This window comes from Rhinatrema bivittatum, chromosome 9, assembly GCF_901001135.1.
Source record: "Rhinatrema bivittatum chromosome 9, aRhiBiv1.1, whole genome shotgun sequence".
Classification (NCBI taxonomy): Eukaryota; Metazoa; Chordata; class Amphibia; order Gymnophiona; family Rhinatrematidae; genus Rhinatrema; species Rhinatrema bivittatum.
Genome location: NC_042623.1, coordinates 11,451,492 through 11,464,120, shown reverse-complemented (window position 1 = coordinate 11,464,120; position 12,629 = coordinate 11,451,492). Strand labels below are relative to the sequence as shown.

At 44.4% G+C, this 12,629-nt stretch overlaps 1 protein-coding gene across 1 annotated transcript in view; it reads left to right on the top strand.

Annotated features, from left to right (window-relative positions):
- Positions 1 to 12,629, top strand: part of DHTKD1 (dehydrogenase E1 and transketolase domain containing 1) — a 90,666-nt gene that overhangs the window by 58,832 nt on the left and 19,205 nt on the right. The window contains exons 7-9 of the mRNA XM_029616812.1: positions 10,630 to 10,828; positions 11,154 to 11,466; positions 12,366 to 12,450. Coding sequence (XP_029472672.1) covers positions 10,630 to 10,828; positions 11,154 to 11,466; positions 12,366 to 12,450 — 597 coding nt within the window. The remainder of the gene's footprint in view (positions 1 to 10,629; positions 10,829 to 11,153; positions 11,467 to 12,365; positions 12,451 to 12,629) is intronic.

Sequence of the window (12,629 nt, the reverse complement as noted above, 5' to 3'; positions counted from 1 at the left end):
GGGGACTCCTAACACAGAACCCAGCTTCCCTGTATGTACCCTGATCAGTCCAGACTCCTGGGTTTATTCATCCCTGCCAGCAGATGGAGACAGAGAAATTTCCTGGGTGGGGACTCCTAACACAGAACCCAGCTTCCCTGTATGTACTCTGATCAGTCCAGACTCCTGGGTTTATTCATCCCTGCCAGCAGATGGAGACAGAGAAAATTTCCTGGGTGGGGACTCCTAACACAGAACCCAGCTTCCCTGTATGTACTCTGATCAGTCCAGACTCCTGGGTTTATTCATCCCTGCCAGCAGATGGAGACAGAGAAAATTCCTGGGTGGGGACTTCTAACACAGAACCCAGCATTGTGTACCTGTAGTTGGGTTTATATTTCCTCTGCTCTTGTCCCCATTAAATTGCATCTGCCATTTAGAAGCCCAGTCTCAAAGTCTCACAAGGTCCTTCTGCAGTTTTTTAAATCCGCTATTTTAAGGACTCACAACAATTTTGTATCATCTGCCAGTCTGGACACACCACTCGTCCCTTTCTCAAGATGATTTATGAATTTGCTAAAAGCACAGGTCCTAATACAGACCCCTAGGGCACTCCACTAACAACCTTTTTTCTGTTTAGAAAACCGATCATTTAGTCCTACCCTCTGTTTCATATCTTTTATCCAGTTACCAATCCACTATGGGTTGTTTTTTTTAGATGATATGTATATCTGGCTAATTGTGTTCAGGTTGAATTTAGAAACCAGAATAATTTCCCAACTCCTTTAATACTTCAGAAGTTAAAACCATAAAACTCTGAACTTAATACTGTGAGCCTCCCAGGTCTGGAACTAATTATTAAACTGCTAGGATAGTGACTTAATGCAATCCAGTATTGTGAAGTCTAAGAAACATTTCAACACAGTCAACTAAAAAAAAAATCAGCTAGGCTGACATTCTGCCTGCATATCAATAGCACTAAAATAAGACAGCACCAGACAGAGAATTTCAGGATTTTCCCACTCTGTTCTGCCCAGGTGCACCCTGCTGAACCAATTGGGAAGGGGCTGCAGGAGTGCATAGCTCCCTGGCAAGAGAGGAAAAGTACTATTTCTGACAAGCAACAAGCTCCAATTAGCAAATACAGTAACTCGATAAAAAGCTAATTTCCTCTTCATCCAATCAGATCACAGCAGTGAGTTATGCACGCCAACCAGCAGATGGAGACAGAGATCAACAAATTTGCTGATGTCACTCCTTACATGCCTCCGTGCTGACACCAGTGTGCTTGTAGTCTCTGTCTCCAGCAGATGATGGACGTGCATGCTGTGTTGTGGACTTAGGCCTGGTAGGCTGAACAGGGAACTTCCGTGGTGCTCCTGAGGTGAAAGACTAGCTCGCTCTCCCTCAGTTGAGCAGGGTCCTTGGCCATTTCCAATTCCATTTGTCCAGGACCAGGGGGCTTCCAGGAGGGTTTGATGCAGCTTTCTTTTTTTTCTCTCCTACCCCCCTCACTTATTTTATTTATTTAAAGCTTTTCTATACCGGCATTCATGATGCAATCATATCATGCCGGTTTACAAGTAACAGGGGGTGCAATAACTTTGTTCTTTTAACAAGTGCAGAGGAAGCAAAAGTTACAATATAACAGGGTTGTTGAAACTGGGGGAGGAAGGAGACAAGAGCTACCCCAGTTGCCTGCTTCTCCTTATTTCTGGGACTGTTTCTTTAAACAGCTTTGTGTCTGAGCAATAAAGTAAAAACAAAAAAAATGAAAAGATTGAACTTTTCATTGGAGGCCCTGTTTCAGCAGCAGTTGGCCTCAGCAGTATATGCACAGATTATTGCATTTCTGGGAGGGGTCTGTAGGGAGACTGCATGTCTAAGTGCTGCAGGCAATAAAGCCAAGATGGTGCCAGCACAGGAGAAGAACGGCGCTTTGCTCGGCTTGCCATATTAGCAAGGTGCAAGCCAACTGCTCTTTGAAGTTTTGCCAGCAGTGTTCAGCGGTAGAACTTCAAAGGGCAGACCTGCAATTTTTGTTTATTGTTGGGGTCAAGTTCAGTGGCCTGGTTGATGGGGCAGTGGGAACTGATTTCCTTGCATCGTTGGAGGCCCTGGAGATCCTGTCATTGGCACAGGGCTCTGGACAGGATAGACCTCCTTCTTTAAGACCAGAGCGTCAGCAAAAGAGTTTTGGCCCTGCAATCGGGTACTATTTTCTCCTCAATGATGGACATGTCTTCTTTGCCCTGGATAGAGTTTAAGGGCCTGCAAAGGACAGGGGACAAGGCAACCTCTGGGGAAGAAGTGTGCCAAGAGAGGATTTCTCTGAGTCAGAGGAGTCCTTAGACAGTTTTCAGGCATTTCCTCCAAGGAACAGCAATGAGGACTTAGAAGAGGATGAGGTTCCTCCTGATGGGGAGGATCATATGTCTATGCTGAGGCTTTTTCACAGGGATGAATTGCCATCCCTGATTTCCCAGTCCATGTGCACCAAAGGGATAAGGTGCATCCCATTATGGTCAGTTTGAGGAAATTATCGTGGTTTTTCTTGCTGTTCCAGGCAATGCAAGTCTTGATTGATTTGGAATGGATGACCCCCAAAGGCTAATTTTAAAGGGGTTGCTCACTTGCCAAGATGTATTTACTGAATCCTCAGAAGGAGAAATTCCAGTTTCCCAGAGTGGCTGTCTTGGTGTGATCTGTGACAAAAAGAACCACTGTCCCTGTTGAGGGTGGTGCAGCTATTAAGGATGCCCAGGACAGGAAGATAGAGGCTGTGCTTAAGTAGGCCTTTGAGGCAGTTAGTATGGCCCTTCAGATCTTGGCCTGCTGTTGTACTGTGGTGAGGTCTGGTTTGCGTCTGGTGCAAGATGTGCAGGAGGAGTTATGAGAGGATTCCCTGATTCATGAGCCGGGGGCTACCTTTTTGGCAGATGTAGGCTAAGATTTGGTCCACTCCTCTACCAGAGAGGTAGCATCCATTAAAGCAGCTTGATTCGGGGATTCCAAGATAGCTGCAAGCTAATTTGTGGCATTCTGGATTCTCTTCATTCCTTTACATTTCTTCTTATTATATATGAGCATTCATTATTACTGCAATATGGGGAAGAGGAAAAGAAGGGCCAGAGCATTCCCCGATGTTTCGGAGGGTTCGCCATTTCTTGGCCCGATGGATCAGCATGTTCGGAACCTGGAGCTTTCGTGGGGCCCCGTGGAGTTGTCCTTGGGAAGTTAGACAAGTGGTGTTCCATTGCTGATGACTCCGGACCCGGAGTCATCTTTTTCTCCGGAGCCATGTCAGGCTCCTCCCCAGCCTGACCCCCCTGTGGGAGATGCTGACGTGATCAGCTCGCTCCCTTCGCATCTTGATTGAGTCAGCCAGCAGTAACAGCTTCGGGTGGAGCCAGTATGGAGGGGCAAGCTGAAGGAGCTGTTTGCCGGCTAAGTAATGGAACTGATTCTCTGCCGAATATTTCCCCAATATCATCGACTGCTGGGCAATCTACAGTGGCTGCAACAGAGGTAATAACTGTTTCTTTAATAAAGCTCCTAATATCACCTTGGACATAATTTGGGAAGCTATTGCAAACTTGACCAACCAAGTTTCACAATTTGTTTCCCAACAACGTGAACTTTCTAATACATTTAATACCTCTCAGTCCCAAATTTTGGAAATTAAAGCTCAGGTGGAAGCCTTGGAGTCCAAGGGGACAATTATACAAAAGTCAGTTGACACCATTTCGGCTGGTCATTTGTTTTTACAAAACAAAATGGAAAATCTGGAAAACAATATTCGACGATGCAATCTTAGGATTTTAAATTTTCCTAAGAAAACGTTTACTACACCAGTTGCGGTTTTGCAGAAGTTGTTAAGCACCACGCCATTATTTATGACTCTTATGGCCAGCGACACAAGAACACTTAGATTTTTGTTGAAAGCATAATTTTTTATTGTTCAGTATAAGTATTCTTGGGAGATGCTGATGCCATGTCTGTGACAAACAGGCCACCAGCATCTCATTGAATACAGGAAGTGATACTTCTTTTATAAATAACATACAATATTGTGGAAGATTCTAGTGTGCGTGACTGCCTAGAGAATAATTTACATTGGTTGTCATGTCAACAGCATGATAAAATCATCCCTAGCTACCCCTGAGTATTTCTCCCTGGTGGGGCCCATTTACCATCACTCTTTAGATAGTCCTTCGTTCTGTTAAAATCTTGCTGGTCAGGGTAATTAACACATCTGTGGCTGTGTTTATAGAAACCCCTGAGAAAGATTGCCTCTGTAGTGTCCTTATAGCAGAGCTTTCCAAACTTTTCATGTTGGTGACACACTTTTTAGACAAACATAATTTCACGACACGGTAATTCAGTCTACTAGTAAACCAGAGGTTAAAGGTTAAACGAACGAAACATATTTCGACAATTTATGTATGTTTCCTTAAATATATACATAAATAAAATGTTTCACAACACAACCTCTCTCATGAAAACCTTAAATTTATATTAAAAATATATATTCCAAGATTCATGTTATTGTTATAATTTATGAGAAACAATAATAAAACAAATTGTCTGTCCCCCACACACTCATCTCTCTCCTCCCCCCAGCACGTTTGCCCCCCACTCACTCATCTCTCTCCCCCCAGCACATGTCTGGCCCCCACACTCATGTACCTCGTCTTTTTGATTGTTGCCAGTTAAGTGCTTCACTCCCTTCCATGATCACCAGACACTGCTGCTTGCAGTCAGTACTCCTCATGGCCAGGCCTCATCGGCAGCAGCAGCCAATGCAAGGATGGCTGGGCTCGTTCCACCCACCAAGCCCCCCAAAAAAATGCGATTGACAGCAAAAATCACCCAATAATAAGCAACCCATAAACTGAAAAAAAAAGTGAATCTCTAGGGAAAAAAAAGCCCAAACTCGCATCAGAGTTGACCGGGCTTGCGCGACACACCTGCACACTGCAGGCGACACACTAACGTGTCCCGACACACAGTTTGGAAAGCTCTGCCTTATAGCCTGCAGTTCCCGCCATTGTCTTCTCCTTTTATGACCCTATAATTAGGCATCATAGGTGGAACCAGCTTGACTGCCTGTCCAGATGTCCTAGGAATTCTGCAAGTCATTCTCAAGAAGTCACTTAGAGTTCATACAGCTAAGGCAGGCTAAGAAAACCGAGGATTCTGGGTCATTTTCCTTTCTCCATGTTGGTTATCAAAGTATTATCCATCAATGAAAATCTGCTTCCACCTATTTCAAAAGCTTATTATTTGCCAAATAAGATATCGTCTCATTTGAATAATATACCTGTAGATATTGTTCCAACTGACATATCTAATTTATCCTCTTTCCTTGAGAGTTCAATGGAAGAGGGAATTAAATCTTCAACTTTAATTGTCACTTTTGCCTTGGACTCAGATCGGGACTTTGTATTAAAATTGAGCTGGATGTCACTTGGATGCAGATACGGCGCTGCTCTCTAAATTGGTGGTGGGGTGGAGGGGAATTAGGGCTGGAGGGTACTGGAAGCCAATAGTAACAGATGGGAGAGAGAAAAAGGGAAGAAAAAAAAATGGAGAAAGTGCGTAGCTTGCTGGGCAGACTAGATGGGGCCGTTTGGTCTTCTTCTGCCGTCATTTCTATGTTTCTATGTTTTTTCGAAAGAGATACATTGTTCTTAGGATGTAAGATTCACATGTTTCCGGATGTAGCCAAAGTACCACAATCTAAAAGAAAACATTTCCTGATAATGCGCCCTGCTGTTATCAGTTTGGGCGCTACTTTTTGGCTTTATTTTCCTTGTAATGTGTTATTAAATATGTTGGGGTGAAATATGGTTTGTTTTTTTTTTACCCATCTCAGCATTTTAGTGTGGTGGGGCCTTTTTCTTTTTCCACGCCATTCTGTGGAATAATTTATGTAGTCAATTTTGCTTCTTATATTTTCCATTGGAATATCCCCAATTTGGTGGTCTAATGATATTATTGAGATCTAAGTAATTCTTGATATGTTTTTCTTCTGTTTGTTTGGTCTCTTTATACCATTTCTTGTCAAGTTGCTTAACTTGTTAACTGAATTAAAATGATAAATAAAGAGTTAAAAAAAAAAAGCAGCTTGATAACTTCTCTGGATGCATTGGCGGATGTTGTATCAAAAACTAACTTGACTAAATAGCCCTTTAAAGATCAGCTTTTCTTCGGAGAGGAGTTGGAGAAGATTGTCACAGCCTGATGAGACTCGAAGGTACCGAGACTCCCTGAGGATATGTCACGGACTTCATATCAAAGTTTTTCATCCTGTAGTCAACTTTGTGACTCCAGGAGATTTTGGCAACGTCAAACCGCTTCAGGTCCCAGGATCTGGATGTATTCCAGTTTCAAGTCTTTTCATGATTTGCGGGTTCTGCTTCCTTTAGAACAGTACAATGAGTGCAAGGCAGCAAGCAGAAGAATGGTCCACTTCCGAAGCAAAGGGTCAACACCAGAGGATCAAGCCAAGGAGAAGACAAGGAAAGTCGAGGCAGGGATGAAGCAAAGCTGGATGAAGGAACAGGCGTGCTGGCAACATGTACTGCGCAGGAAAGCAGGAGAATTGCTGAAAGCGCAGCTGGGTTTATGTATTTTATTTATTTATTTTAAAAAATGTATTAACTGCCTATCAGCATTTCTAGGCGGTTTACAATTAAAAACATCCACAATTAAAACACATAAGGATATAATATTAAAAAATATGACTCACATATATTTAGTCATCACGCTACCTGAAATTTAAAGATCACTTGCACTTGGCCATTCCTATACTTTCCTGCATAGAGACTTCCACTCAGTGTCAGATTGACTCTTCTCCTTACTCCCCGATATATTAAAAGCCTGTTTTTAATATCCAGTCGTGCAGTGTCATCAAGAGGTGCCAATCTTCAGCCTTCCTGCCATGGGGCCTTTAAGAGCTGATGCGCGTGCATAGGGAAGGGCACAACGTGGAAGGAATGGTGGTGGCGTCCAGGCCACAACACGGGTGGTGGTGGCTGGGGTGGGTACAGCCGGTCGCAGGGCCGACCCATGGCCAGCCAAGCATAACATCTAATAAGGGTGAATTCCTTTCAGGAGAATATCTCAGCCTGGCAGTGGGTGATCCAGTTGTTGCAGGAAGTGTGATGAACTGTCAGTTTTCCCAAGAACAATCTTCAGTTGTCTCAGATTATATGGGAGCTCAGTTTGATATGAAGGTAAGGCTTGTGTTTCTAACGGAACAATGAATTCAGAAATTCTGTGGCCAGATTCGAGCATCAGGGACAGCCAGGAATCCAGCTGTGAGGTCCTATCTTCAGAATTTTGGTTCCATGACCAGCAGCATTGGATCTGGTGCCATGGGCAAGAGCTTACATGCATCCTCTTCAGAGGGTCCTACTTTCCAGGTGTAATCCTCAGTCTCAAAACTGTGCTGTGAGGGTGCCGGAGTCGATGGAACTGAGCTTACATTGGTGGTTGGAATGCAAGAACTTGAACAAGAGGGTGGGCTCTCCTACTCTGGATCATTGGATACCAGTCTATTAGATTGGGGTGCACACTGTCAGGAGCTGTTGGCAGTGGATCGCCGATCCATCAATTGCCTGGAAGCCAGGGTGATTTGGCTGACTCCTTGAATTGGCGCCTCAGTTGGGTAGGTCAGGGTGATGTCTGATAATGCTGTGGTCGTGCCATATATAAATTGAGGCAGCACCTGAAATCATCAAGTTGTGTTTGAAATGGATCTGCTTCTTCCTTGGGCAGAAAGAAATTTGCAGGCATTTGTTGGTGTCCCATGTAGCTGGCACGGCCAGTGGTTGGTGTTCCACCTTCACGGAGCGGAAGGCTGGAGGGCTGCCATCTCCAAAAAAAAAACCAAAACAACAAAAACAAACAAACAAACCAAAAAAAACAAACAGGGGTGGGTAAGAGTATGGGGCAGGGGTGTGGCCTGCTTGTTGCAGCGGTTGCTACCCCTAATTGAGCTGGACGTTCACTTGGATGCAGATACGGCGCTGCTCTCTACATTGGTGGAGGGGAATTACGGCTGGAGGGTACTGGAAGCCAATAGTAATAGGTGGGAGAGAGAAAAGGGAAATAAAAAAAATGGATAAAGTGTGTAGCTTGCTGGGCAGACTGGATGGGCCATTTGGTCTTCTTCTGCCGTCATTTCTATGTTTCTATATTCAGGTGAATAACCTCAGTAGAATGCTCTGTCTCTCAGAGGGCATTTGAGCAGATTGTAGCCAGATGGGGTCGACTGGAATGGGACTTGATAGCAGCCAGTTGGAATGCAAAGGCTTGCAGGTTTTTCAGCTGCAGGAGGGACTCTCATTTGTCCAGGATCGATGCTGTAGTTCAGGAGAGGCCAACTGTTTACTCCTTGGCCCATGATCAGCAGAGTACTTCAGAGGATTGCAGATCATCCAAGACTAGTCATTCTGGTGCCTACAGACTGACCTCCGTGGTCATGGTATGTGGATCTCCAGTGACTGTTGTATGGCAGCCCTCTATGGCTCCTACTTCACAAAGAATTGCTTTGCCAGGCTCCAGTGTTTCTCAAGGTGTCGTGCATTCCTGGGAATGCGTCAGCTTTATTGATTTTTTTTTTTTTTTTTTGCAGGAGGACGTTTCTAAGGGGTTGGCTATTAATTCCTTAAAGATACAGGTGGCGGCACTCTCTTGCTATAGAGGTCATGTTCAGGATAGATCTGTCTTCTCATCCAGATATCTTGTGGTTCTTGAGAGGCATAAATCATATTCGATCTCCACTTGAGGTTCCAGTTCCACTTTGGGACCTGAATTTAGTCTTTCCCTTCTTGGCGGGATTAATTTACCTTGAAGACAAGTTTTTCTGATTGCTATCTGTCTGGCTCGGAGATTATCAGTTGCAAGTAGTTTCCTGTAGGGAGCCTTTCTTGTTGATTTCCAAGTGTAGGATCCAACTTCATACAGTTCCTCCCTTTCTTCGGAAGGTAGTTTTGGATTTCCATCTAAATCAGTCAAGTTCTTTGCCTTCGTTTTATAGACAGACAGAGACTGATGATTATGAGCTTCTTAATTCCTGAATGTGTGAAGACATTTTTTAAGATATCTCAAGGTCACTAGCGCATTTGGGAGATCTGATCATCTTTTTGTCTTGTCTGGTGGAGTGCAGAAAGGCGAAGAGGCCCCTTGGGCTACTCTGGCACGCTGGATTAAAAAGGCGATTACAGTAGTTTGTGAACTCCTGAAATCTATTGCTGAAGCAGGTATGGGCTCATTCCAGGTAGACACAGGCTACCTTGTGGGCAGAATTGCACTTGGTCTCTCCTTTGGAGATTTGTAAGGCTGCAAATTGGTCTTTCTTGTATGCCTTCTCTATTACCAACTGGATGTCTGCATTAGAGAGGAAGCATTCTTCACCTTGGTATTGCAAGGAGCTTGAGCAGTGTCCCGCCCTATTAGGGAGTAGCTTGGGTACATCCTATTGGTGTGAACTGGTCTAACTGGATGAAGAAGAAGGCAAAATTACTTTTTACCTGATAATTTCCTTTCCTTGAAAACAGTCAGACCATTCCATGACCCTGCCTGTGCTGCTGGCACCTTCACTGTCTTCCTACCTTCTGTGCCTTGCAGAGAATAAGCAGAGTGAGCAATTAGTGGATATATGTGCTTCGACACTGGTAAGTGTTTTCTTATGTTGCTGTTGGAGCTGTTTCCATTTTTTCTTTGTTTTATGACTCTTTATTCTTCTGAAAGTCCTTTGGTTTGCAAAAAAAGAAAAGCAGAAAGTTGATTGTGCTGAGGCTGTGGGCAGCTTGTTAAGAAATACTGGCAGGCTGGGGTTAGCGTGGAGGTATATAAGGAGTGACATCAGCGAGCCGTTGATCTCTGTCTCCATCTGCTGGTTGGTGTGAACTGGTCTGGCTGTAATTCAAGGAAAGGAAATTATCACCTTTCTCTTTTAAGTATGTACAGAGCTGTTAACTGCTGCACATGTACATACATCACCCTCCTCGTCCCACTTAATAATACTTTCTGGTCTTGAAATGTTTAACTTCTGTTATACTTTTTGCACAACTGTTAAGAAAATGTATATTTTGTAAACCGTTATGATGGCTCTACCGAATGACGGTATATAAAACTCAACAAATAAATAAATACGAGCAAAATCTGTAGCAGTGGGGACCAAGGCAGCAGACGGGAAGGGAGAAACAAGGCTGAAACCCATAATACTTTGTGGAGAAACGGTCCTAATGGTATCTTACTTCACTTTTAATTTTCATTAACTTAACTGCTCTAAGCTGAGCTCGTGTTTTTACTGAGATTAAGAAATGACTCCTATTACACACACACGGGATGCGGCAACGGCACAACGTCCGTACAGAACAGGGCCTCCTCCTCTGCATTCAGTTCTGGGTGCTTGAAATATCGAAGCACCAGGGATCGCATAGTACGAATGAATGATGTGGCCGGGATGCTTCCCGAGGTGCATCCCTGGTCTCCGAGGGTCCGGACTGAAGGGGGGTTCTGCTTCCAAGGATTTTGCCACGGACAAAGAATGGTTGAAAACCTTTTTTTTTGCAGATCTGACCCGGAGCATGCACTTTTTTTTTTTTTCCTAATCTGGTTATAATTTCTCTCTAGGCAAGATAGTGGGCTGCGCGGTGGTCCACGTCAACGCAGATGACCCTGAAGAGGTCGTGCGGGCCGCGCGACTGGCCATGGAGTATCAGCGCCGGTACCGCAAGGACGTGATTGTAGACTTATTGTGCTACAGGCAGTGGGGCCACAATGAGCTGGATGAGCCGTCCTTTACAAACCCTGCCATGTACAAAGTCATCAGGTACTAACTACTCTGGGGGGGCGGGCAGCAGGGCGAGCATAAAAGATCTCACTTCCAGGAATAAGCATGTGGCGAAGCACGGGCCGAGACCACGTTCTTTCCCTAAGTCCCTCTGGGCTCTAACAGAGACAGAGTAGAAACAGGTGAGCTACCCAGAAAGTAATGCAGCACTTGTTGGCATATAGCTCACGAAGGCAGAGAGAGCCTGTGAAGGAACAGGGGCATGAGCCAGGAAAGAAGGACCTAAGTAATGTTATATATTTTACATTCTATTCCCAAAGGCTCTTGAATGTGGACTGGTTTTTTTTCTTTTTCTCTTCAACAGGGCGCGCAAAAGTATTCCGGATAGCTACGCAGATCGTCTGATTGCTGAGGGCCTCATGACGGAAGACGAAGCCTCCCAGTTAAAGACCTCGCATTACTCCAGACTGAATGAGCACCTTGCCAACATGACCTTGTACAGCCCGCCCTCCACCAACCTGCAGGCCCACTGGAGCAACATGGTGGAGTCCTCTGCCAGGATCACCGCCTGGGACACGGGGGTACCAACCCAGCTCCTTAAGTACATCGGCGCCAGATCTGTGGAGGTGCCTGAGGAATTCCAGATGCACAGCCACCTGCTGAAGACCCACGCCCAGGTCCGCACACCTTCCCTTCTTACCCAGTTAAAAACACTTTTTTTTTTTGCTAGTTTTAAGAAGAGCAGACCTTGAGGGGGAGGGTTTCCGGGCAAGGAGTTGCCTTGCATCATCTGGCTGTGACTTTCATTTATGAAGCACGGGTCATAGGGAAACCCCATGCATGGGTGCAATTTTCCTTTAGCAGAGTCCGTGAGTACTTTTATCCATGTAGGCACGTTTGAAAGGAAAGTAACTTGGGAGGAAGAAGTAAAACCTGGGGAGATGGGAGAGGAGAGAAGTCTGCAGTGTAGAGAGTGGTTGAACTTGGGGACACCCCCCTCCCTTGTCCGTGCAGTCTGTCCTGTGCTCCAGGGTCGCAGGGAGCGGGGATTCCACAGAGTCAGTAAGGAGTAGAAAGCAAACAGCCAAACTACAGAAATAGGATGATTTTTTTTTTCAGATAATAGGAAGAGACGTTCTAATAAGTGTGCAGTTGTTTCTGTTTGATTTTGGTTGACCTGCATATGACTGCGTCCAAACAGCTAATTTCCCTGTACGTACCCAGATCAGTCCAGACTCCTGGGTATTGCCTCCCTGCTGGGATTTTGAAAAAGCTGTCTTTTCTCTTTTACTTTCTTAGTTTGTACAATAACGAGACTTAAAAATTACTGTGCTATGTGCTGTAGACATAGCCGTCTGGGGTTTAAAAAAAAAAAAATCACATTTTGTAATTGTTGGATCAGATGCATCTATTACAGAGAATTACTTGCATAAAATAAAGCATTGATTGCTTTCTGGAAATATGTGCCCAAGAAGTGTCATGAGTGAAAGCAGTGAAATTATTATTAAGTTGAAACATCTGATGCAAAGAAATTTGACAGCATTAAATGTGCCTGTTTTTCTCTGGGACTGTACAGGCCAGAATCCAGCGACTGGAAGAGGGGACCAGGTTAGACTGGAGCTCAGCGGAAGTGTTGGCTTTCGGTTCACTGCTCTGCCAAGGTTAGATTAATATATAATATATATAATATATATAGATTAATATATCTCCTTGTTACATGTAACTGCTTTTTCTGCACTAATGTTCAAGTTGTTAAGTTTATTTATTATATTCTGCACTCCTGTTTCTTGTGAACCAGCATGATGGGACTATCGTCTTGAATGTTGGTATATAAAAGACT